Genomic DNA, 26,632 nt, shown 5'->3' on the forward strand with positions numbered 1-26,632 from the left:
GTGAATATTGTGTTGGCATGGGCAGTGTCTGCAGGTCCTTGCACAGTCAAGAGAACAGCTTGTTGATAAAGATGGTTTTTGGCTCGTGAGCGAGGAGAGTGCCCAGAGCTTCAGTCAGAGCGCAACAAGAATTAGCTGCAGAAGGCAGTTGTAGGCAGGAAAGAGAAAATGGCTGTGAGCACTTGTGTTGGTGTGGGCAGTGGCTGTGTGTCCTTTTTAAGTGAGCAGCTGAGATGAGCGCTTAGTGGTAGACACGCGTTTCAGCTGTCAAGCAAGGGGAAGCAAGGTGCTCGACTGCAGTCAGAGTGCAACAGAATGGGCTGTGGAAGGCAAGGCATATGCAGCAAAGAGAAGTTGGCTCTGAGGACTTATGTTGGTGTGGGCAATGGCTGCGTGCCCTTAAGAAGCGCATAGTTCAGATGAGAGCTTAGCAGTAGAAGTGAGTTTTGGCTGGTGTGTGTAGGGAAGCCCAGAGCTTGGGTCGGAGTGTGACAAGAATTTACTGCAAAAGGCATTGTAGGCGCTCAAGAGAATTTGACTGCAAGATTGTGTTGGAGTGGGCAAGGGCTGGCAGGGAAGATAAGGGTTGGGCATGAGAGGGATGGGCTGGTAGGGTAGGGTTTTGGCTTGGAGGAGTTGGTGTGCAGGGTAAGGGTTGGGTTTGGAGTGGTTATCAGGTAGGGTATGGGTTGGGCTTGGAAGAGTTAGTGGGTAGGGTAAGGATTGGTCTTAGAGGGGTTGCTGGTAGGTTATGAGTTGGGGTTGGTGAGCAGGGAAAGGATTGGGCTTGGAGGGGTGGGTGGGTAGGAGAAGGGTTGGAGCTGGAGGGATTGGGTAGAGTACGGATCGGACTTGGAGGGGGATGGTCTTGGAGAGGTTTGGCATGCTTTGAGGGGTTGGGTGTGGAATGGTTAATGGACTTGGGAGGGATGGGCTTGGAGGGGTTGGTGGGAAGAGTAAGGGTTGGGCTTGGAAGATTTGGGGTTAGGGTAAGGGTTGGGCTATTTGGGTTTGGGCTTGGAGGGTTTGGCGGGCAGGGGTTGGTGGATAGGATAAGGGCTGTACTTGGAAGGGGTGGGGTTGAAGGAGTTGGCGGGCATGGAAAAGGTTGGGCTTGGAGTATTTGGGGTTAGGGAAAGTGTTGGGCTTCGACAGGTTGACAGGCAGGGTAAGGGTTGGGCACTGAGGGGTTGGCAGACAGGGTAAGGGTTAGGCTTGGAGAGGTTGGTGAGCAGGGTAAGGGTTGAGCTTGGAGGTGTTGGCAGCGGGGCTTGGAAGCATTGGGCTTGGAAGGTTTGGCGGTTAGGGGAAGGGTCAGGGTAAGAGGGGTTGGCATTTGGGTTGGGTAAAGTGTTGGAGTTTAAGGAGTTGGGGGTCAGGCTGAGGGTTGGGCTCAGAGGGGTTGGCAGTTAGGGTAAGTGTTTTGGTTAAAGGGGTGCGGTTAGGGTAGAGCGTTGGTGTTAGCAAGTTTGGTGGTTAGACTAGGCCTTGTGTTTAGAGGGGTTGGGCATTAGGCTGGGGGTTGGGTTTGAGCTCCTTTCAGTTGGGGTTAGAGTGGTTGGATTTTAGGCTAGGTGTATGGGTTGGGCTTGGAGGAATTGGCAGGAAGTGTAAAAGTTGGAGTTGGAGGGGTTGGCTAGGCCTTGGGCTTACAAGGGTTGGTGGTTAGAGATGTTGGCAGTTAGAGGAGTTGGGGTTTAGACTAGAGGTTGGGCTGAGAGGGGGTTGGTGGATAGGGTAAGGTTTGGGCTTAGAGTGCTTGGTACTTAGGGTTAAGGGATGGGCCTGGAGGGGTTGAGCTTAGAGGGGCGAGCAGCTAGGTTTAAGGGCAGGTCTTTGAGGGCTTAACTGTCTGGATATGAGTTGAGCTTGGAGGGCTTGGTGTATAGGGTAGGGGTTGGGATTGGAGGGATGGGTAGACAGGATAAGGGTTGGCTTTGAGGGTTTGGATTTGGAGGGGTTGTCAGGCAGAGTAAGAGTTGGGCTTGAGGGATTTGCTGGCAAGGTAAGAGTTGGGCTTGGAGGGGTTGATGAGTTTAGATGGGTTGGGCTTTGAAGTCCTTCATGGGTAGGGGAAGGGTTGGCAGTTAGGGGATGTGTCAGGGCTTGGAAGAGGTTGGTGGGTAGAGGAAGAGTTGAGGTTGGCTATTAGTGGAAGTTTTGGGCTTGGATGGGTTGGCAGTTGGGGTATGTTTGGGGGTTAAAGGACTTGGAGGTTAGGCTAGGGGTTGGTGGGTAGGGTAAGGGTGGGCTTGGAGGATTTGGGGTTGGGGTGAGGGTTGGGATTGGAGGGGTTAGCGGATAGGGGAAGGGTTGGAGAGATGTATTGGGCATAATTGGCAAGGTTTTGGTAGCAGGGGCAGGCTGCAGGGATGACCTGTGTAGGAGGAGGTCATGGACTGCCCTGTGCTGGTCATAGCCAGTTCCAGACAGCTCAGCAACAGACAAAATGGACTGACTGCGCACCAATACTGAACCACTCAGATGACTTTACAGCGCCTCTGCAAAAACATATTTAAGGGTGGTAAATGCTGAGAAAACAACGCCAGAGCAGGACAACCAGCCCGTGGGGAACCCATGATGGAGCAGTCTGTTGCTGAAGGACTATACCCTGTGGAAAGGATCCACGCTGGAGCAAGGGAAAAGTGTGAGGAAGGAGCGGCAGAGACGAACTGTTACGAACTGACCGCAACCCCCCATTCCCTACCACCCTCCCTGCACTGCTCGTGGGGGCAGGAGGTAGAAGAGTCGGGAACAAAGGAGTGAAGTTGAGTCTGGGAAGAAGTGGGGGGAGGTGTTTTCAGTTTTGTCTTTGTTTCTCACCATCCTACTCTATTTTTAATTGGCAACAGATTAAATTATTTTTCCCCAAGTTGAGTCTGTTTTGCCCATGATGGTAATTGGTGAGTGATCTCCCTGTCCTTCAAAACTAGCTTGAACTAGCTTGCGCTTATAGAATCATAGAATCATAGAATCGTCAAGGTTGGAAAAGACCCTTAAGATCATCGAGTCCAGCCGTTAACCTATCACTGCCAAGTCCATCTATACCATGTCCTCGAGCACCGCATCTATCTGTTCTATAAATACCTCCAGGGATGGCGACTCGGCCACTTCCCTGGGCAGCCTGTTCCAATGCCTGACCACCCTTTCGGTGAAGAAATTTTTCCTAATATCTAATCTAAATCTCCCCGGCACAACTTGAGGCCATTTCCTCTCATCCTGTTGCTTGCTGCCTGGGAGAAGAGACCGACCCCCACCTCACTACAGCCTCCTTTCAGGTAGTTGTAGAGAGCAATAAGGTCTCCCCTCAGCCTCCTCTTCTCCACACTAAACAATCCCAGCTCCCTCAGCCGCTCCTCATAAGACTTGTGCTCTAGACCCTTCACCAACTTCATTGCCCTCCTCTGGACATGCTCCAGCACCTCAATGTCCTTCTTGGAGTGAGGGGCCCAAAAGTGAACACAGTACTCGAGGTGCGGCCTCACCAGTGCCGAGTACAGGGGCACTATCACCTCCCAGGTCCTGCTGGCCACACTATTCCTGATACAGGCCAGGATGCCATTGGCCCTCTTGGCCACCTGAGCACACTGCTGGCTCATGTTCAGCCGGCTGTCAACCAACACCCCCAGGTCCTTTTCCGCCAGACAGCTCTCCAGCCACTCCTCCCCCAGCCTGTAGCGTTGCATGGGGTTGTTGTGACCGAAGTGCAGGACCCGGCACTTAGCCTAATTAATTAGGAGTAGGTAGGGCTATCAAGGCTAAAGTAAGATAATTCTATCCAAAAAGCATATAATGGAAACAAAATATAACCAGCATGGACCATAGAGTCAGAAGGGAGTTGTTGTGGGTTAACCCCAGTAGGCAGCTAAGCACCACACAGCCGCTCACTCACTCCTCACCCCCAGTGGGACAGGGGAAGAGGAAAAGAAGAGTAAAAGCAAGAAAACTCATGGGTTGCGATAAAAATTAATAAGCAAAGGAGAAGTGGAAGAAGAGAGGAAGAAAACAAAACAAGTGATGCAAAGGCAATCACTCACCACCTCCCATGGGTAGACTGATGCCCAGACAGTTCCTGAGCAAAAGATGGCTAACCTACCTAAACCCCTCTCTTCTCCGTTTTATTACTGAGCATGACATTATATAGCATGGAATATCTCTTTGGTTAGTTCGGGTCAGCTGTCCTGGTTGCGTTCCCTCCCAACCTCTTGCGCATCCCTATCTGTTCACTGGGGGGGGGGCGGGCAGAGTGAGACACAGAGAAGGCCCTGACGCTGTGCAACCAATGTTCAGCAATAGCTAAAACATTGGTGTGTTATCAGCATTGTTTTGGTCACAAATCTAAAACACAGCACCATACAAGCTGCTATGAAGAAAATTAACTCCATCCCAGCCAGACCCAGTACAGGAGCCTTGGGATGCAAGGCCACCTTCATCTAGGTAACTGTATCAGTAATACTGTAATACCATATTAGGCCGAAATTGCCTACGTAACAATGTCGGAAACACCGAATTTGGGTACAGATGTAACAGAACTGGGACCAATGAGGAAAAAGTAATTAGGGGTGGGTTGTTTGTTTGGGACGTGTTTGGGTGGAGAAAAGGAGGTTGCAGGGGTGGTTAAAAGGTGTGTTCAGGAAAAGAAAAAATGGGGAATAAGGTATAAAATCAGGCGGAGGACAAAGAACTGAGGGATTTTGCAACGGTAGAAGTGCAGAGGCCTACAGATGGTGGTGAAGCTGACCTGCAGAGCCAAGCTCCCCAGGACACTGGAGGGAACCCCCTTGGACAACCTGCTGGACTCTCCATCAGGCTTATGTCCAGAAGACTTGGTGTGGGAGGATGGAGTAAGAAGGAATAAACTTGTATGGAGGGACAGGCTTGTGCCTTACTACTGAGTGCAGGAGGAAAGGCAATAGAATTGCAACTTAATAGCACTTATGTGTGTGTTTTATAAGTTTTCTTTATAGTAATATAACTGTGTATCAATAATGATACTACTAATAAGCAATGGAATCGCAACTCAATATTACTTGCAGTGATATAATTGTGTACTAATGTTACTAATAATAGTGGTGAGTTTGTTAGCCAGCTAAGGTATTATTAGCTTTTTAAAGGTGTGTTGCTTAATCAGTAAATATAACCATCTTGATCAGCTATGTCTCAAGCCTCCAATCTAAAAGGGGAGAGTCGGACTTAGGGAGGTAACACAGGTCTAGCCTGGCCTGGGCCTGGTTGGGATGATGCCTCTCCAGTGTTTACAAGCCAAGTGGCTTCTGCCAAATGAACATCCCAATTTCTCATATCCCCTTTTCCCCGGGCCTGTAGCATGATTTTCAGGAGTCCATTATGCCATTCTACCTTTCCCAAGGCCTGGGGATAATAGGGAATACGGTATATCCAGTCAATTCCATGTTCAGCTGTTCCTAACTTTATCATTTCATTTTTGAAATGACAGCCATTGTCAGACTCAATTCTTTCAGGTGTACCATGTCTCCACAAAATTTGTTTTTCGAGACCTACTACTGTGCTTTTAGCAGTGACATAGGTCACTGGGTAAGTCTCCAGCCAGTCTGTAGTCATTTCTACCATGGCTAGGACCTATCAATGCCCCCTAGTAGTCCTGCACAAAGGTCCAATGTAGTCTACTTGCAGTCTACTTGCCACGCATCTCCAAATCGGTGCTTTAAATGTCATCTTCCATGCCTCAATATTTTTTGTTGTTTAGTTTTTTCACTAATGCACAAATTTCAGTCCTTTGTTATTTGTATAATAGAATCTTTAGACAAGTCCACCCCTTGGTCTCTTGGCCAGCTATAGGTGACATCTCATCCTATATGTCCTGATGTTTCACGAGCTTCATAGAGCTACAAATAGTTCCCCTTTATGTTCCCAGTCCAGGTCTTTGTTGATTGTGGCAATCTGAGTAGCTTGATCCACTTGATGGTTGCTGATTTGTTCTTCAGTGGCATCTCTTTGGGACATGGGCACTGTGGGACATGGGCTCGAACTCCCTTCATATGCTGCTAGTATCTCTTTTTCAGTCAGGGTGTAGCAGGCCTCAGATCCTCTATGTCCTCATCTCCAAAACCCTAGAGGTCGACCTCGAGTCTCTCCAGGTGCTTTCCGCCAGAGGCTCCAGGTGGAGCCATGCTCCCCGGCTGCGCTGTAAAGCACGTTTCTCACAGCTTGTCCTGTCCGGACTGTCCCAAGGGCTACCGCATGAACAATTTCCTGTTTAATCTGTTCAAAGGCTTGTCCCTGCTCAGGGCCCCATCCAAAACTGTTCTTCTTTCAGGTCACTCGATAGAGAGGGCTCACAATCTGTAACCTGGAATATGCATTCTCCAGAAACCCACAACGCCTAAGAAAGCTTGTGTTTCTTTTTTGTTATCTGGTGGGGACATAGCTGTTATCTTATTGATCACATCCATTGGGATCTGACAATGCCCATCTTGCCATTTTATTCCTAAAAAATGGATCTCCTGTGCAGGTCCCTTGACCTTGCTTTGTTTTACGGCAAAACCAGCTTTCAGAAGGAAACACAAACGCTTCCTCTGCCGTGTTGTGCCACACGATGATGTCATCGATGTATTGCAGGTGTTGAGGGGCTGCACCCTGTTCCAGTGCAGTCTGGATCAGTCCATGGCAAATGGTACGGCTGTGCTTCCACCCCTGGGGCAGTCGATTCCAGGTGTACTGGACACCCCTCCACCACATGAAAGCAAACTGTGGCCTGCACTCTGCTGCCAAAGTGATCGAGGAAAACGCATTGGCAATATCAGTTGAGGCATACCACTTGGCCACCTTTGACTGCAGTTCATATTGAAGTTCTAGCATGTCCGGTATGGCAGCACTCAACGACAGCGTGACTTTGTTCAGGCCACTGTAGTCCACTGTCAGACTCCACCCTCCGTCAGACTTTCGCACTGGCCATATGGGACTATTAAAGGGTGAGCGCATCTTGCTGATCACTCCTTGGTTCTCCAGTCGATGGCAAAAAACCCCATGGATGGGAACCAGGGAGTCTTGGTTGGTGCGATATTGCTGCCGGTGCGCCGTCATGGTAGCAATCGACACCTGCTGTTCTTCGACCCACAGCAAGCCCACAACGGAGAGATCCTCCAAGAGGCCGTGAAAGGTAGACACCTGTTTAATCTTCTCTGTACCCACGGCAGCTACACCAAAGGCGCACTGGTACCCTTTTGGGTCTTTGAAGTACCCACTCCTGAGGTAGCCTATGCCAAGGATGCACGGAGACTCCAGGCCGGTCACAGTAGGATGCTTCTGCCACTTGTACCCTGTTAGGCTCACCCCAGCCTCCAATGCAGACAACTGTTGGGATCCCCCTGTCACTCCAGAAATCCAGTTGGGTTCTGCCCCCTTGTACCCTGATGGCATTAGGGCACGCTGTGCACTGGTGTCCACCAGAGCCTTATACTCCCGTGGGTCCGACGTGCCAGGCCATCAAATCCATACAGGTCAATAAACCCGATTGTCCCTTTCCTCCACCTGGCCAGAGGCAGGGCCCTTCTATTCCTGGTCAAGTATTCATTACCTGACTCCTGTAACTGCAAACCAGAAGTCCCTTCATTAGGATCAGAAGGAGGATCAGCCCTTCTACTCTGCCTGGGGAATTGCTCAACAGCAACCGGAGCAGTAATCTTCCTGGATGGACCCTTTCCCTTGCAAGCCACTCACCTGATCTTCTAGGTTCGAGGTAGGTGCACTGTCCCACTTCCTCATGTCCTCCCTGTGGTCGCGCAGATAGAACCACAGAGTGGCGTGAGGCGTGCGCCCACAGTACCCTTTTCCTTGAGAAGAGAAAGGCAGGCCAGTCTAGCCACAGTTGGTGCCTCAATGTCTGTCCAATCCATTATCACCAGGGTATTGGCATATCACCTCCACTGCTGCTTATTCCCTCAGGTACTGGATACTTCCCTCAGTGGTGGTCCACTTGCCTCGGTAGTTTACAAGATCTTCCTTGAGGGGATACCTTGCCTTCACGCTCAACAGGAGCTGCCTCCAGAGGCTGTGGATTGTTGCCCCTCTTCCGATTCCTTTGTCGATACTCTGGTCCCTAGTGAAGGATCCCAGCTGCTGGGCTTCCTTGCCCTCTAATTCCTGACTGTTGGCCCCAGTATCCCATCATCGGAGCAACCAGGTGATAATTTGCTCGCCTGGATGACGGCCGAAATCTTTCTGCATATCTCACAGCTCACTCAGGGATAGGGACCGGGTGGTTTCTGACTCGTTTATGATTTCTGTCTCTTCCCCCTCCTGTTCTTGTGACTGCTCTGCTGCAGAACAGGCTGCCTCTTCTGATTTTTCCTCTCCTGCTCCCTCTTAGGAGAAGCTTCTTTCTCCCTCGCTAACCGAGTTGACTTCCCTTTCCATTGTTCCTTCTTGACTATGGGAGCGACAGTTGAGGGTTGGGTCTCTGGTTTAGCCACAGTGTCCGTTTGTATGTCTTCAGATCCAGAGACCCTCTTTGCCCCCTTGAGGGTGCTGAACAGTGGCTCAGTAGGCATAGGCCAGGCCCCAGCACAGTGCGAGAAGTTGTGCCTCTTTGGCATAGCCAGGGCATCCTTTTTTCAAGTGTTCTGTTACTTCATCAGGATTCCGCACTTGTTCGGGAGTGAAGTCCCAGACCATCGGAGCTGAAAACCGCTCTAGCTACCTGCCCATATTCTCCCACGCACCTTGCCACCCATGATCAGACTGCACCGGGGCACATCCCTGTGTGATATTCCTAAATAGTTGGTTAACTTTGCTTTTTCCAGAAAAGCTGGAAACAGATTCTTGACTGTACTAATTTTGGCTGGCATAGAGTTAATTTTCTTCATAGTAGCTTGTATGGGGTTATGCTTTGGATTTGTGCTGAAAACAGTCTTGATAATACAGGGATGTTTTAGTTACTGCTGAGCAGTGCTTACACAGCATCAAGGCCTTTTCTGCTTCTTAATGTATTGGGTTTGCGCGGCAAGGTTTTGGTAGCGGGGGCGCTACAGGGGTGGCTTCTGTGAGAAGCTGCTAGAAGCTTCCCCTGTGTCCGATAGAGCGAACGCCAGCCGGCTCCAAGATGGACCCGCCGCTGGCCAAGGCCGAGCCAATCAGCGACGGTGGTAGCGTCTCTGCGATAACATATTTAAGAAGGGGGAAAAAACCCCAAACCTGCACAACACCAGAAGCAGTCAGAAGAGAGGAGGGAATATGTGAGAGGAACAGCCCTGCAGACACCAAGGTCAGTGAAGAAGGAGGGAGAGGAGGTGCTCCAGGCGCCGGAGCAGAGATTCCCCTGCAGCCCGTGGTGAAGACCGTGGTGAGGCAGGCTGTCCCCCTGCAGCCCAATGAGGTTAACGGTGGAGCAGATATCCACCTGCAGCCCGTGGAGGACCCCACGCCGGAGCAGGTGGATGTGCCCAAAGGAGGCTGTGACCCCGTGGAGAGTCTGTGCTGGAGCAGGCTCCTGGCAAGACCTGTGAACCCGTGGAGAGAGAGGAGCCCACGCTGGAGCAGGTTTGCTGGCAGGACTTGTGACCCCGTGGGGGACCCATGCTGGAGCAGTCCGTTCCTGAAGGAATGCACCCCGTGGAAGGGACCCACGCTGGAGCAGTTCGTGAAGAACTGCAGCCTGTGGGAAGGGCTCACGTTGGAGAAGTTCGTGGAGAGCTGCCTCCCGTGGGAGAGACCCCATGCTGGAGCAGGGGAAGAGTGTGAGGAGTCCTCCCCCTGAGGAGGAAGGAGTGGCAGAGACAACGTGTGATGAACTGACTGCAACCCCCGTTCCCCGTCCCCCTGTGCCGCTCGGGGGGGGGGGGGGGGGGGAGGTAGAGAATTCGGGAGTGAAGTTGAGCCTGGGAAGAAGGGAGGGGTGGCGAGAAGGTGTTTTAAGATTTAGTTTTTATTTCTCATTACCCTACTCTGATTTTATTTGCAATAAATTAAATGAATTTCCCCAATTCATGTCTGTTTTGCCCCTGACGGTAATTGGTGAGTGATCTCCCTGTCCTTATCTCGACCCACGAGGCTTTCGTTATATTTTCTCTCCCCTGTCCAGCTGAGGAGGGGAGTGATAGAATGGCTTTGGTGGGCACCTGGCATTCAGCCAGGGTCAACCCACCACACTTACACCACCCCACCAGTGAGTAGGCTGGGGGGTGCACAAGAAGTTGGGAGGGGACACAGCCGGGACAGCTGACCCCAACTGACCAAAGGGTTATTCCATACCATATGACATCATGCTCAGCAATAAAAGCTGTGGGGAAGAAGAAGGAAGAGGGGGATGTTTGGAGTGATGGTGTTTGTCTTCCCAAGTAACCATTACACGTGATGGAGCCCTGCTTTCCTGGAGCTGGCCCTAAACACCTGCCTGCCGATGGGAACGAGTGAATGAATGCCTTGTTTTGCTTTGCTTGCGCGCGTGGCTTTTGCTTTACCTATTAAACTGTCTTTATCTCAACTCACAAGTTTTCTTACTTTTACCCTTCCGATTCTCTCCCCATCTCACTGGAGGGGGAGCGAGCGAGCGGCTGTGTGGTGCTTAGTTGCCGGCCGGGGTTAAACCACGACATTGACACGCGCCAATATGAGCATTCTGATTACCCAAGGATGTTCAAGAAACTGAAGAGCCATTGTAACAAGGCAGAAAACATCTACCCCACAGGAGAAGAAGGGGAAGGTGCCATTTTTTGTTTCCTCCACAAATTGGCTCTCGGCAAAGAGGAAAAAGGTGTAATTGTTAATTCTCTCCACCAGATGGTTCCCAAAGTACTGGGACAGCAGCAATGCAGGGCCTAAATACCTGATTAGGCTCAAGGCCAGTGCTTTTATCATAACTCTGCCAGGCAAAACACAACAAAGTGATAAACAGCACAGAAAACTGCAGAAGCCAAAACCAGCCTTTAACAAGCCCTCAAATTTGATGTACGGCAAGAGAGGAAGTATGCCATGGAGCAGCTAAGGGAACAAATAAACCAGTGTCGAGAACAATTAAGTCAACATCATGACCAGCGACAGTAACAACTTGTCAAGCAATGGCTAAACAGGTATAACAAATGTAAATTCCATCTAGCATGCTGTGGTCAAATCTGTTGTTATCTCAAACCCCTCAAGCCCCACGTTGGGTGCCAAAAAGGACTGTGGTGGGTTGACCCCAGCTGGCAGGTAAGCCCCTACCCAGTTGCTTGCTCACTTCCCCCACCCCCCCCACCCCCCCCAAGAAAAGATGGGGGAGATAATTGGAAGGGCCAAAGTGAGAAAACTTGTGGGTCGAGAAGAAGATAGTTTAATAAGGGCCAGGGGGAGAAAGTTAAAAAAAAAAAAAAAAAGGTGATGCAAAAGCAATCACTCACCACCAGCAGACTGATGCCCAGCCAGTTCCCAAGCAATGGCTACTTTAGAAAGACTTCCTCCCCCCTTCCCCCCGCCCCCTGCCTTTTATTGCTGAGCATGTCGTTATATGGTATGGAATAACTCTTTGGTCAATTCAGGTCAGCTGTCCTGGCTGTGTCCCCTCCCAGCCTCTTGTCCACCCCCCGCCTACTCCGTGCGGGAGCCAGAGTGAGAAACAGAGAAGGCCTTGACACCGTGTAAGCACTGTTCAGCAATAACTAAAACATCAATGTGTTATCAACACTGTTCTGGTCACAAATGTAAAGCGCAGCACCATAGGGGCTGCTATGAAGAAAATTAACTCCATCCCAGCCAGACCCAGTACACGCATCAACTTGTCACACTGGCACGTGAAGTTTTTCCAAATCCTGTGCGATGTTTTCCCTCAAGTTAGCCATCCAAATAGGTTTTCCTTGTCTCTGCCACTTCCTCTGTTTCCGCTGTGTGAACTAGTCCCAGAGGGCGTTGGTCACCATCCAGGAGTCAGTATACAGGTATAACCTAGGCTATTCCTCTGTAATGCTACATCGATGGCCATTCTTATGGCTTGGACTTCAGCGAACTGACTCAATTGTCCTTCACCTTCATCCGTTTTTATCACCTGTTGGACAGGATTCCAAATGGCAGGTTTCTATCTTCTCTGATTGCCAATAATTTGTCAAGAGCTGTCAGTGAACAGGGCATATTGGCACTCTTCTTCAGATAGCTTGTCATATCCTGAGGCTTCTTGAGCATGTGGTAACACCCTGGGTGAGACCCCAAAATCACGATTTTTCAGGCCATTCCGTCAGCTCTTCTATCAGGCCTGGACGTCTCTGAGCCCACTGGGTAATCAGGGCTGTCCGTTTACTCCAGGTAGCACTTGCCACATGATGAGTTGAGGGCATTTCTCCTTTCAGCATCCAGTGAAATACTGGTAGCTGAGGTGCCAGCAGCAGTTGTGATTCTGTCCCCACCGCTTCAGATGCTGCCCACATTCCCTCATAGGCGGCTAACATTTCTTTTTCCGTCGGGATATAGTTTTTGTCAGCAGCTTGGTAGCCTTGGCTCCAGAATCCAAAGGGTCTTCCTCTGGTCTCTCCTAGTGCTTTCTGCCATAAACTTCACTGGCTTGTTTTGTCCCCTGCTGATGTGTATAGTACGTTTTGGACATTTGGACTGGTTCTGATGGGCCCCAGGGCAACCGCATGTGCTGCTTCTTGTTTTACCTGGTCAAAGGCTTGTCGTTGCTCGGTTCCCCACTCAAATGAGTTCTCTTTTCTGGTGACTTGGTACAGTGGGTTCACAAGCTGACTGTATCTGCAGATGTGCATTTGCCAAAATACTACCATTCCAAGAAACATTTGTGTTTCCTTTTTTTTGGTTGGTGGTGCCATTGCCACAATCTTGTCAATCATGTCAATAGGAATGAGATGGCACCTATCTTGCCGTTTGACACCCAGAAAATGTATTTCTTGGTGCAGGTCCTTATTCCTCTTGATCGCAAATCCTGCATTTAGTAAAATTTCAGTGATCTGTTTGTCTTTGCTATACCCCTCTTGGGTGGTGTTTCCCCATACTATGATGTCATCAATGTACTGTAAGTGATCTGGGGCGTTGCCCTCTTTCAAAACCTTTTGTATAAGTCCGTGACAGATGGTGGGGTGTATTGGGTTTACATGGCAAGGTTTTGGGGGGGGCTACAGGGGTGGTCTCTGTGAGGAGAGGCAAGGGGCTGCCCTGTGCCAGACACAGCCAGTTCCAGTCAGCTTGGCAACAGACCCACTGCAGGCCAAAGCTGAGCCAATCAGTGAAGCTGGTGGCGCCTCTGTGAAAACACGTAAGAAAGGGTAAAACACCACATGGCATTGTGAGAGGAGTGAGGGAAAAAAAAGTGTGAGAAACAACACTGCAAATACCAAGGTCAGTGAAGAAAGAGGGGGAGGAGGTGCTCCGGGCACCAGAGAAGATATTCCCCTGCAGCCTGTGGAAGAGACCACAGTGGAGCAGATATATCCCTGCAGCACATGGAGAGGACCACGCCAGAGCAGGTGGATATTTCCTGAAGGAACTGCGGCCCGTGGAGTGCCCACGCTGGAACAGGTTTTCCTCACAGGAACTGCAGCCCATGGAGGAGCCCATGCAGGTTCAGGTTCTCCTGGCAGGAACTGTGGCCCACGGAGAATCCATGTTGGAGCAGATTTTTTTCCTGAAGGTCTGCAGCCCGTGGAGAGGACCCATGCTGGAGCAGGGGAAAAGTGTGAGGAGGGAGGCGTGGCAGAGAGGAACTGCTATGAACGTTTACTGCAATGAATGTTTACGGCTGTTTACGGCCTCAAGCTGTGCCAGGGGAAGTTTAGGTTGGATATTAGGAAAAACTTCTTCACCGAAAGGGTGGTCAGGCATTGGAACAGGCTGCCCAGGGAAGTGGTTGAGTCTCCATCCCTGGAGGTATTTATAAGAAGGGTAGACGTGGTGCTCGAGGACATGGTTTAGTGGTGGACTTGGCAGTGATAGGTTAACGGTTAGACTCGATGATCTTAAGGGTCTTTTCCAACCTTAATGATTCTATGATTCTATGAACCTCCCGTTCCCCATCCTCCCTGCGCTGCTCGGGGGGGGGGGGAGGGGGGGAGGGGGAGGGGAGGGGAGGGAAGGGGAGGTAGAGGAGCTGGGAATGAAGGAGTGAAGTTGAGCCTGGGAGAAGAGGGGGGGAGCGGGAGGGAAGGTGTTGTTTTAATTTTTGTGTTTGTTTCTCACCATCCAAATCTATTTTAATTGTCAATAAATTAAATTCATTTTCCCCAAGTTGAGTCTGTTTTGCCCGTGGCAGTGATTAGTAAGTGTCTTTGTCTCAACCCACAAGCTTTTTCATCTTGTTTTCCCCCCCAGTTCTGTTGAGGAGAGGTAGCGAGAGAGTGGCTGAGTGGGCATCTGGCAGCCAGCCAAGGTCAACCTACCACATGGGGCTATGCTTCCATCCTTGCGGCAGACAGTTCCAGGTGTATTATACGCCTTTCCCAGTATAGGCAAACTGTCATTTACACTCAGGTGTCAGGGGAATTGAGAAAAAACACGTTAACTATTGTCAATGGTCTCATTCCAGGCAGCATTCTTCGCTTCGGGTTCATACTGTAGTTCTAGCATATCTGCTAGATATGCTGCACTCAATATATCTGCTAGATATGCTGCACTCAAGGGTGGCATTACTTCTTTCAAACCTCAGTAGTCTATGGTTGATCTCCCTGTTGGGTTTTCATGCCGGCCAGATGGCGCTGTTGAAGGATGAATGGGTTCAAGTAACCACCCCTTGACTTTCAAGCTCTTTGATAAGACTGTATATGGGACTGAGCAAATCCCTTTTGGTCCGATATTGCTGTCGGTGTACCATTTGGGTTGCCACTGGCACCGACTGAGGTGATGCCTGTAGCAGTCCTACTACTGACTCTTCCTCTAAGAGACCAGGTAGTTGAGGTATCGAATGTGTGTCTATAGGGGTATGTGGAAGGAGAGTGTCTGTTCCTTTAAGGGTATCTGGTCAAAGGAGCCTCACTTCCTTGTGCTTCAGGCGTTCTTCTCTCATATGCTTTTTTAAAAACTGTCTTAAGTTATTGGAAAGGAGTTTTAGTAAAGACAATTGGGAAGCTTTCAACATCGTTCTACTTTACTAATAAGAGCTAACAATTAATCTGGATGATTAAGAGTATAAAAGCCTTTTCTTCTCAAATAACAAATTCCTTTATGTTACCCTGTCCAGTTGTGATACACGTTCAGTTAAGTGGCACGCAGATGGCAAAAGCTGATACTCTGATATTCCTTCTAATGCAACAGACGGTAGTATGCATGATAAACTTAACACTGTTAGAGAAAAGGCGGAAGTACAGGCTTCCTCAAAGGATGGAAGGTAACATTTAAGAGGTTTTTGTATACTCCCCGCTTAAAATCAGCCCTTAGGTCTCTGTGGTGGATTGAACTTGGCTGGCCGCCAGGTGCCCACCAAGGTGCTCTGTCACTCCCCCTCCTCAGCAAGACAGGGAGAAAAAACGATGAAAAACTAGTGAGTCGAGATAAAGGTGGTTTAATGAAAGAAAGCAAAGGCCATGCCCAGAAACAAAGCAAAAAAAAAAAAAGATTTATTCTCTATTTCCCATCAGCAGGCCATGTCCAGCCACTTCCTGGGAAGTAGGGCCTCAGGAAGCTTCGGAAGAGAAATGCCTTAATAACAAATGCCCCAATAACAAATGCCCCCTCCCTCCTCCTTTCTCTTAGCTTCTACTGCTATGTATGACATCATATGGCATGGAATATCCCTTTGGTCAGTTTGGGTCATCTGTCCTGGCTATGTCCCCTCCCAACCCCTTTCTAGCTACAAATACAAAGCACAGCACTATGAGGGCTGCTATGGGGAAAGTTAACTCCATCCCAGCCGGACCCAGTACAGTCTCAGAAATCAGCACTATGCAAAGATAATATGTTTTCAGTTTCTTCCTCTTCTTCCAATGTACCCCCAGAGGTGGATGGGCCACCATGATCCCTGGCACTGTCATTTCCCCCCCCCCCCCCCCTCCCGCCACGTTTGCATTAATCATTCTGTTCCCTTCCTTTTCCATTGCCTAGATTGGACTAAGGGGGCAACTCCAGCTAAGTAAGCCATTACTGCGCTCTAGAGCGGCTGCTCGGCGCTCTGCTTCTCACACCCGCAGCTGGCCTTTACAACTCCATTCTAAAAGAGACCAGCATGCAAAGGCACACCCGTACATCAGTGTGGTGCATTTTTCATCATTTCCTTGTAAGCATGGGGTGGGTTGACCCCAGCCAGCAGCAAAGCACCCACCAGCTGCTCACTCAACTCCCCCTCCCCTCTGAGAGATGGGGAAGAGAATTGGAAGAGCAAAACTGAGAAAGAACTTGTCGGTCGAGATAAAGACAGTTTAATAGATGAAGGAAAGAAAGGAAAAAAAAAACACACGATGCAAAGGCAATCACTTACCACTTCTGTGGTGGGTTGACCCTGGCTGGATGCCAGGTGCCCACCAAAGCCACTCTATCACTACCCTCCTCAGCTGGACAGGGGAGAGAAAATATAACGCAAGGCTCGTGGGTCGAGATAAGGACAGGGAGATCATTCAGCAATTACCGTCACAGGCAACACAGACATGACTTGGGGAAATTAGCTTAATTTATTACCAATCAAAACAGTCAGTTCATCACACGTTGTCTCTGCCACTCCTTCCTCCTCAGGGGAGGACTCCTCACACTCTTCCCCTGCTCCAGCATGGGGTCTCTCCCACGGGAGGCAGCTCTCCACGAACTTCTCCAACGTGAGTCCTTCCCACAGGCTGCAGTTCTTCACGAACTGCTCCAGCGTGGGTCCCTTCCACGGGGTGCATTCCTTCAGGAACGGACTGCTCCAGCATGGGTCCCCCACGGGGTCACAAGTCCTGCCAGCAAACCTGCTCCAGCGTGGGCTCCTCTCTCTCCACGGGTTCACAGGTCTTGCCAGGAGCCTGCTCCAGCACAGACTCTCCACGGGGTCACAGCCTCCTTTGGGCACATCCACCTGCTCCGGCGTGGGGTCCTCCACGGGCTGCAGGTGGATATCTGCTCCACCGTTAACCTCATTGGGCTGCAGGGGGACAGCCTGCCTCACCACGGTCTTCACCATGGGCTGCAGGGGAATCTCTGCTCCGGCGCCTGGAGCACCTCCTCTCCCTCCTTCTTCACTGACCTTGGTGTCTGCAGGGCTGTTCCTCTCACATATTCTCACTCCTCTCTCCGGCTGCAGTTGCGCAGTTCTTGGGTGGTTTTTTTCCCCCCTTCTTAAGTATGTTATCACAGAGGCGCTACCACCATCGCTGATTGGCTTGACCTTGGCCAGCAGTGGGTCCATCTTGGAGCCGGCTGGCATTGGCTCTATCGGACACAGGGGAAGCTTCTAGCCACCCCTGTAGCGCCCCCCCCCCCCCCGCTACCAAAACCTTGCCACGCAAACCCAATACAACTTCCCATGGGTAGACTGATGCCCCAAGCAATGGCTACGTTGGAAAGGTGTCGTCCCCCCCCCCGTTTTTATTGCTGAGCATGACGTTATACAGCATGGAATTTCCCTTTGGTCAATTTGGGTCAGCTGTCACGGCTGTGTCTCTTCCCAACCTCTTGCCCACTCCCTGGGGGGTGGGGTGGGGGTGGGCAGTGTGAAAAACAGAGAAGGCCTCGATGCTGTGCAAGCACTGTTAAGCAATAGCTAAAATATCGGTGTGTTATCAACACTGTTTTGGTCACAAATGTAAAGCACAGCACCATAAGGGCTGCTATGAAGAAAATTAACTCCAGCCCAGCCAGACCCAGTACAAGGCATTAAAACCTTTTCCCAGTTGGGTTGCCAGTTCTTTCAGGCTCTTGGTGTGCTTGGGTTTCAGTTCCCAAGCCACTGGAGGATGCATCCAAACCAGGCACTGAGCCAAAGGCACCCATTCCTCATCCCATCCAGGTACTGGAGGTTCAGGAGTCACTTCCCAGGTTCCCTTGCTCTTACGCTAGAACAAGTTTCAAGATGTTTGTGCTATCCTACCTCAAGTAGGAGTACTAAACGCACTTCCTGCCAGACTCTTACCCCCAAGCGCCCACCCTCAAGATCTGCAAGATTACACTCGGGCAAACGAATTTGGCAGCTGTAGGTGGTCTCTGCATTGTGGACATTTGTTGGATGCACTACAGCTGTACAATCCTCTTTTCACAGTCCAAAGCTTCCTTCGAATCCCACTTCTGACAGCAGTTTTAGTAATGTCATTGTTTAGGTCTGGACAGACTAAATGCATGCATTGATTACTATGCAATAATTGGTTCCGTGTGAAGGAGTGTGGATATTTATTGTCCCTGTGAAAGAGTGATTATTAATGCAAAGAACACTACAAAGTTACAGGAAAAGTGGCTATCTCTACTTCCCCTTTCCTTGCTGACAGGAGCAGCAGTTGTCAGAGGTTGGGAGGAGTAGGGTGCTGAGGGTGTCTGTTCTGGCCACCACGAGCCATGGTCCCAGGCATCCCCAAAGGCAGAGTCACGATGCCCCCCTTCGGGCTGAGGTGGATGTGTTTTATGAGGTGGAGAGCACCTTCCAGATTATTTCATCTTTAGTTGTTGTTGGACTGCTCTGAACTGTCGCTCGTTGATTGGTGTAGCAAGTCGCCAGGCAAATATTCTTGTATAAGTTTAGTTCTGCTATTTCTGCCATTTCTGCCAGTTATGTGTTTTTTTATAACACCCGCTTTGTTGCGCTTCATCTAACAAAAGTTACAACCCTAACAACTACATAGCAACATACCGAAGGTCAAACAGTGGGCCTCCAACATCAGTCTAGTTATTCGAGTGATGTCAGCTCAGAAGGCCAAGACAACCAGAGGAAGGCAGAGAGCACAGGGGGCAGAGAGGGGGGCCATGGGGGCAGAGAGAAAGAGAGAGAGCGCAAGGAGGCGGGGGTGTTGCACGAGAGTGGGGGCAGGGCTGAGGGATTTTACAAGTGTAGCACTTCTCTGTCTCCTTCCTTTTTTGCCTTCAGAAATCTTTACAAGTTTTTGTTTTTTGGAAAACCTAAGTTCTAAACCCCTCAAGTTCATGCCAAGGAAAAGTTCTTAACAGCTTTGATTTAGACGTTCCAACAGTTATGGCCCTTATGAATGCCTTAATTTATACAATTAAACTCATACAAAGAAGTTGATTCTTTTTTTTTTTTAAAAGCATTCAAGACTGTTTTCTAACCAATGTGCATCATCAACAGGTTCAGTGAAAACACCAGATTTTTTCCTAGTATGACATCTATAATACCAAAAGCATACTATGAGAATTCACGCAGCATAAATTGGTACATAGCATCACTTGGTACAATGCTTTACAAGAACGAAATTAAACTTTAACATTAACCGCTATAAAAACAATGTTTCCAACTCGTACAAAGCACAGTAAAAAGCCATCCTGACACGTGTTGAAAAACTACACACTAACAGGTCAGTATGACTGGAAGAGAGTATGTTTTATAAAAATGAAGCAATTAATCAGTTGAAAAACTATTTACACTCTTTCCTGCTATTAACTGGACAAACATACAGGAATCAGATTAAAACATGCAACAGCTCTGCCTCCTGTTTTCCGAATGTGATTTTGAGATGTGTATTGCTTATTAATACTGGATAAAGCCATCAGCAAAGCATTTAAATACTTTCCAAATGAAGATTAAAGGGGCTGTTATTCCACAAAATTTAACATTAAAATACTATGCTTATAAAATTTTTAAAACTTTTGGTCCGTAGATTTCAAATGCAAAACTTAATAACTTTTATTAAAAAAAAAAAAAAAAATACTCCAGTGGCATCATTTCTTTTCAAAGAGATTCCTTTGGATTTTCAAGCTCTCTCTCTTCACCTGATGTTCTAGAAAAATAATAAAGCAACATTAATAGCCATATAAAGAATTTTAGACATAAGTCTTATTTTAAAATTCATTGACCTGGAATAAGACTAGAATCTCAGTGTGTTGATGCACATTCAGCAGTAGATGAAGTTTGGAAGACTGAAGCAGTTAGTGATGCCAGCTTCTCTCCTTGAGAGGACTGTGTCCCCCCCCCCCAACACCCCCACACACCAATTGAGCTCAAGTCAACATGCCAAGCTGTGAACTGCAGTTATTCAGGATCTGATTTGTATTCCATTCAGGCGTTCCTGAATAGTAAGCCAAACAGTTTTTTACTGTAGTTCTGACACTGGTACCAGTACCAAACTTAATGCCCTTGGAAGTGTAGCAGATGGAATCCAATATTCTTTTTGTGCTGGAAAAAGAAAAGGAAGTTTGTGTTGACTGCAGGACCATGCCATCAGCAGCGTGCGCATTCAAGCTTGTAGCTTCCTTTCACTCCAGTCAGCACTAGAAAACTTTTCACATCCTTCTTCTGGATTTTAGCAGTGGGGTTTCTTCCGCTGAGTTATAAAACCTGAATGACTGCAGCATATTGCTCCAAGTTGTTTGCAGTGACCATTGCAACAATCATTTAAGGTTTACTTTCCCCCTTATAAACAGAGTGCTTTGTCCCAAATATTTATGAATTTTTATCCAGAAACTATTGGGCTTTTTATGCATCCTTACTCTACTAAACTAGGTTTTGGTTTTTTTTATGTTTTAGTGGTTTAGAAATATATTTTATGCAATATTTTAGGAAGCAAATAAGAAATAGCTGCTTTACGGGGAGAGGGTCTATGGTTTTAATTTGTGAATTGCTTTCTTTAAATTAGGTTGAAAAACAAGCTGAAGCTGCGGAAACTGCAGTGGTAGCAGCTGCAGTGGCTGTGACTCCAAAAGTAAGCCCTAAAAGAGGAAGACCAGCAGGTAACTTTAAACAAAAAGGAATTTTATTTATTTTTCCCCATACAAAATAACTTAATAGAGATGGTCAGAGGATTTATTGCCCCCAGTTCTCCGGAGTATTACAGAATATTTCCTAATATGTAAACTTCCAATTTTTAATTTTTTTAAATATATATATAAATATATATATACACATCTAAACTATCCTACATGGCAACCTGAGGTATTTAGCAATTTAGCACATAAAGGGCCTTAAAATGTTTATGGTTATGCTGGGTCCTCTGAAATGAGGATCATTGTATTCCCTTGCAAGTATCACCTTTAGGAAAGCCGCCATAGGATTCTGCTAACTTACAGACTATGCAATAAGACCTCTGTTTCACTGTGGCTTCACAAAGGTTTATATTAATCAAAGATGTATACAAATGGTACTTAAGTTGTGTTAGAATATCCATAAAACAAGTTTTAAAAAAATGGGGGGAGGGAGACTGTCTATAGGAAGAGCTCAGAGGACACTAAAAACAAGTGAAGAGCTGGAGAGATTTTGCTGAAAAGACGTTTAAAGGAAACCTCTGTAGACCGATAGACAACTGAGAAGAAAATATAGCTATTAGAAGCAGCATGTAATTTAAAAGATTTTGCTAATAGTTCTGCAGTACTTGTTTGTGAAAGTAGCAATGATTTAATTGCAATTCTTATGGCAAGTTTGCAAGCATTCTTGAAGGAAATGTTTTAAATTTGTTTACTGCTAACATGGGGAAAGTTATTGGAGCACTTAAATACGCTATATGAGCATTTAGTCTGGGAAACAGATAATTTAATACTTTATACTCACCTGTATCTGGTAGTAGTATGAAAATAACTTTAGAAAGCGCAACCATAGTTAGCTCCCAAGGCAAACTATTTAAGACTAGATGTGAGGAAATGAAGTATTACCTTAGTACTTCACCCACTTTCATTATATTTATTAAATGAACATTTTTAATATTTTCATGTGTGTGGGATTATATCGATCTTTCAAATGAATTGTGTTTATACAAGCTATAAGAGCAGGAAAGGACCTTTACAAGAGATGCTTTGGCACCCTATGGGAAATGTGTTACCAGATGATGTACTGTGCAGCATTCTCTCATGTTAATATGATGCATGCATCTCTTGCTTAGCAGTGCTCCACACTAACAGCAGCAGCACTTCAAACACTGGGCTGTTAGGTTTTTTTCCTAACAGAATGTTCACTGGGGATAGCAGATAAGCATGTTCCATAAATTTCAATCCATAATGGCAGCATACTAAGTATTTTCATTTTACAGAATTTGAAGGGTATAAACATCAAGAAGGTGGATAAACTATTTAGCTCGCTTTAACACTGAAACATGGTGAAATTGAGAAAATGTAGAACTGTGCTGTATACCTCAGTGTGGTGGTAGAATTTCTTGACACTGATTTACTCTCAGGGAAAGGGATGGAAGCTCCATGAAGCTCTTTACTACTACTAAATAGGCTGAGTTTAGATTTGCACACTAAATTACAGAATCATTGAATCACAGAATCATTAAGGTTGGAAAAGACCTCTGAGATCATCGAGTCCAACCATTAACCTAACTGCCAGGTCCACCTCTAAACCATGTCCCTAAGCACCGCATCCACACATTTTTTGAACACTTCCAGGGACTGTGATTGCACCACTTCCCTGGGCAGTCTGTTCCAATGCCTAACCACTCTCTCCGTGAAGAAATTTTTCCTAATATCTAATCTAAATCTCCCCTGGCACAACTTGAGGCCATTTCCTCTCATCCTGTTGCTTGCTGCCTGGGAGAAGAGACCGACCCCCACCTCACTACAGCCTCCTTTCAGGTAGTTGTAGAGAGCGATAAGGTCTCCCCTCAGCCTCCTCTTCTCCAGGCTAAACAACCCCAGCTCCCTCAGCCGCTCCTCATAAGACTTGTTCTCTAGACCCTTCACCGGCCTCGTTGCCCTTCTTTGGACACGCTCCAGCACCTCAATGTCTTTCTTGTAGTGAGGGGCCCAAAACTGAACACAGTACTCGAGGTGCGGCCTCACCAGTGCTAAGTACAGGGGCGCTATCACCTCCCTGGTCCTGCTGGCCACACTATTCCTGATACAAGCCAGGATGCCATTGGCCCTCTTGGCCACCTGAGCACACTGCTGGCTCATGTTCAGGCAGCTGTCAACCAAGCCCCCCCAGGTCCTTTTCCGCCAAGCAGCTCTCCAGCCACTCCTCCCCCAGCCTGTAGCGTTGCATGGGGTTGTTGTGACCCAAGTGCAGGATCCGGCACTTAGCCTTGTTAAATTACTTAAGTTTCCCCCCACACACACTTATTATTGTCTTATTATTCCACTTATTATTCTCTTGTTTCAGGCTTGGGGTTTTTTTTATTAGCTGTGTAACATGAGGCATGGCCATTCTGACTGCACTGGGTGGAAAAGGCACAGGAACAGATGGTTTAAACCTCTTAGAGTGCTATCTTAAAGTACCAAAGTGTTGGTTGAGATTTTAATTTTTCAAAGGGATCTCGATTAAACTTTGATACACAGTTCCAACATTTGAAGTTTTTAAAATAGAGTATTTACCCTACTAAGTTTGACTCAAGTGTTTCTTCTCTGTGTTGACATGAGAAACAATCCTTTTAGGTAAGGAACGAGTGGTGGCTGTAGACTAACCTGTTCTTTTTATATAATTAGCTACTGAAGTAAAGGTTCCAAAACCAAGAGGGAGACCCAAATTGGTGAAACCACCTTGTCCTTCAGAGATCGACATGTGAGTTGGCTTTTTATATAAAATGCCTGTCTTCATTGTAAACCAAGTGGTTGCATTTGATGAGCCGTCATGACTTACTGAGTTCCTGCCCAGCATTTTCTTTGTAGTACTCAGTATAAGTTGGATGTTGCAGTCAGGATGGGTGGACAACCAGATGGGTAAAAAAAGTGGTTGGATGATTGGGCTCAGAGGATAGGGGTTAATAGGTTGTTTTCTACCTGGAGGCTGGTAACAAGTGGAATACTGCAGGGGTCTATCCTGGGACCTGTCCTGCTTAACATCTTTATCAATGACCTGGAGAAGGCGACAGAGTGCACTCTCTTTGAGTTTGCAGATGACAGCAAATTGGGGGGGTGCCGTCAATACACTTGAGGGCAGAGCTGCCATCCAGAGGGAACTAGACAGGTTGGAGGAATATTCCATACCATATGACGTCGTGCTCAGCAATAAAAGCTAAGAGAAAGGAGGGGGAGGAGGGGCATTTGTTATTAAGGCATTTGTCTTCCAAAGCAATCGCTACGCGTACTGAGGCCCTACTTCCCAGGAAGTGGCTGGACATGGCCTGCTGATGGGAAATAGAGAATAAATCTTTTTTTTTTTTTTTTTTTTTTTTTATTTGCTTCGTGTCTGGGCACGGCCTTTGCTTTCTTTCATTAAACCAGCTTTATCGCGACCCATGAGTTCTTCATCTTATTTTCTCCCCCTGTCCTGCTGAGGAGGGGGAGTGACAGAGCAGCTTGGTGGGAGCAGCTTGGTGGGCACCTGGCAGCCAGCCAAAGTCAACCCACCACAGCAGTAGATTGAGAGAAGTGATTATCCCCTTCTATTCAGCACTTGTTAGACCACATCTACAATCCTGGGTCCCCCAATACAAGAAAGATGCCGACTAACTGGAGCGAGTTCAGCAGAGGGCCACCAAGCTGGTCAGAGGGCTGGAACACATGTCCTATGAGGAGGGGCTGAGGGAACTGGGCTTGTTCAGCCTGGAGAAGAGAAGGCTTTGGGGGAGATCTAATAACAACCTTCCAATACCTATAAGGAGTTCATCAAGAAGAAGGAGCCAGGCTTGTCACAACGGTGCATGGTGGGAGGATGAGAGGCAACGGGCATAAACTGAAACAAGAGGGGATCAGACTGGATATAGGGAAATACTTTTTCACTCTGAGGACAGTCAAGCAGTGGGGCAGGTTGCCCAAAGAGGTTGTCCAGTCTCCATCCTTGGAGGTTTTCAAGACCAGACTGGAGAAAGCCCTGAGTAACCTGGTCTGAACCACCCCCAGCAAGGGATTGAACAAGAGACTTCCAGAGGCCCCTTCCAACCTGAATTATCCTATGATCCTATGAAATGAAAGATCTAAGAGTGAGCCAACTTTGTGCAGGTGGAGTATTTGATAATAAAAACTAAAAAGTACATCTTCCTGAATTGAGAGTTAGGTTCTCTTTTAAATTGGGTATAGATAATGAATATGAAGCTTAAATAATTTACTGTGTTTTAGTGTTCATGAAGAGGAGAAGACAAAGAAAAAAGGACTGGAAGAAAAGCCCAAAAAACAAGGGAAAAAAGATGAGGAGAGTCAGAAGGAAGAAGACAAATCGAGGAAGGAATTTGATAGAAGAGAAGCAAAGAGGGAGACTGAACCAAAAAGGAGAAATACTTCCCAAGTGGGTTCTGCATCAGCGTCTGATTCTGAAGAGGATGAAGGAGAACATGAAGGTGATAAGGTATATTGCTCTTTATTGACTTATTGTAAAGAACAGTAGTTCACTGAAAATATTTCTTAGAGCTAATACTAGGTCTTCAATTTTGTCTATGAAGTGTTGGAGCCTTGTGTCTGGCTAATATAGATGCATGTCTTGGAAATGAGAAGTTGCAGAATTCCTTTCTGTCAAATAATCTTTTCAATAACTTTTAGATATTTACAAAGAAAAAAAAATCCTAATACTTTATTTTTTTTAAAGATGGATTTAAATGTAAGTGATTTATTGTAGCAAAATTTTGTTTGGTTTGGTTTTTTTTTTTTAATATGCTTACTTGTGCGCATATATTTTTTTGCCCTGAGTGTTGAGAATCTGTGGGGTCTGTGAAATACATTTTTGAGAGATGGGAAGCTGTCTCTAGCTGATCATTTGGGAATGGCTTTGGGTTTTTTGGTGTTTGGGATATTCTTCTCCATATCTGAGAGAAAGCACTAATAAAACTCAGCTTCTTATCTGCACATAAAAGATTTGGATTTAGTTACAGAGGAATGCTAACTCTCATCAGGGTGTTTCATAGACTAGAGCAATAATGTGTAGACATCTAGAGCAGGTAGGTTTAACTATTAATGTTTTTGATGTTCAGTAATCTAAAGACTCCTCCTCTCTTCTCACCCTAAAATCCTAAATAAAAACAGAAGAAAAAAGGAGGGAGAAACTTTCAAGGAGCTCATAGAAGAAACATGTTACAAGGCCAACATGAGAGAGAACTGACAGAAAGAAAGTGTAAGCAAGAGGAGCAAATGGAATCTGAGCCGTGAGTATGTTTTAATACATAGTGTCTGTACATTGTGGTAGTACTTTGAAACTAAGAGGAGGCCCAAAACCTAACAAAATTCCCCATTGGTTTGCACGGTGTTCTGTGTCCTCCCTCTGCCTTTTTTTTTCCCAAGCATTATTTAACTTTAAGTGGAGAATAAAAAAGCTCTTGTAAATCAATATGTAGTATTGTGGAAGGATGGGAAAAATTGAATCCAGAAATTAAGTGATGTCAGTCTTTCAGTGACTTAGATTTCCTAACAGTAGGACAGAGTTGGTGGGTTCTGTTTAGAAGTATCCTGAGAATATCTGAAGCTAACTCTCTTGTTCCAGCAGGGCCATCTATTACATTTTAAGTCAGTCTTGAATACATGAGATTGAGATTTATATCAAAATTCTATAGCCATGAATTAAGTTGCTCAGGTTATGGAATACATAGGGTTCCCTGGAAAACACTTCCTTCTCTGTCTGGCAGCTGGAGGCTATACTATCAGACAGAACAAGGAAGAAGTTATGATTTATGCTACTCTGGCTCTGCAAAGCCAGTTGAGTAATATCAAGCAGTTTGCAGTCAGAAGATAAATTATCACAAATGAACCAAGCATTAGCATGGAGAGA

The 26,632-nt window shown here is 47.1% G+C and overlaps 1 protein-coding gene across 11 annotated transcripts in view; it reads left to right on the forward strand.

Annotated features, from left to right (window-relative positions):
• Positions 1–26,632, forward strand: part of LOC104009745 (lens epithelium-derived growth factor) — an 88,842-nt gene that overhangs the window by 36,359 nt on the left and 25,851 nt on the right. For all 11 annotated transcript variants that reach the window (XM_087770912.1, XM_087770916.1, XM_087770915.1 and 8 more), the window contains 4 exons: positions 20,649–20,742; positions 23,425–23,500; positions 24,997–25,222; positions 25,894–26,012. In XM_087770912.1, the coding sequence (XP_087627038.1) occupies positions 20,649–20,742; positions 23,425–23,500; positions 24,997–25,222; positions 25,894–26,012 (515 nt within the window). The remainder of the gene's footprint in view (positions 1–20,648; positions 20,743–23,424; positions 23,501–24,996; positions 25,223–25,893; positions 26,013–26,632) is intronic.

Source organism: Nipponia nippon, unplaced genomic scaffold (genome assembly GCF_047370975.1).
Source record: "Nipponia nippon isolate SJK-2023a ecotype South Korea unplaced genomic scaffold, ASM4737097v1 scaffold_34, whole genome shotgun sequence".
In the NCBI taxonomy this organism is placed as follows: domain Eukaryota; kingdom Metazoa; phylum Chordata; class Aves; order Pelecaniformes; family Threskiornithidae; genus Nipponia; species Nipponia nippon.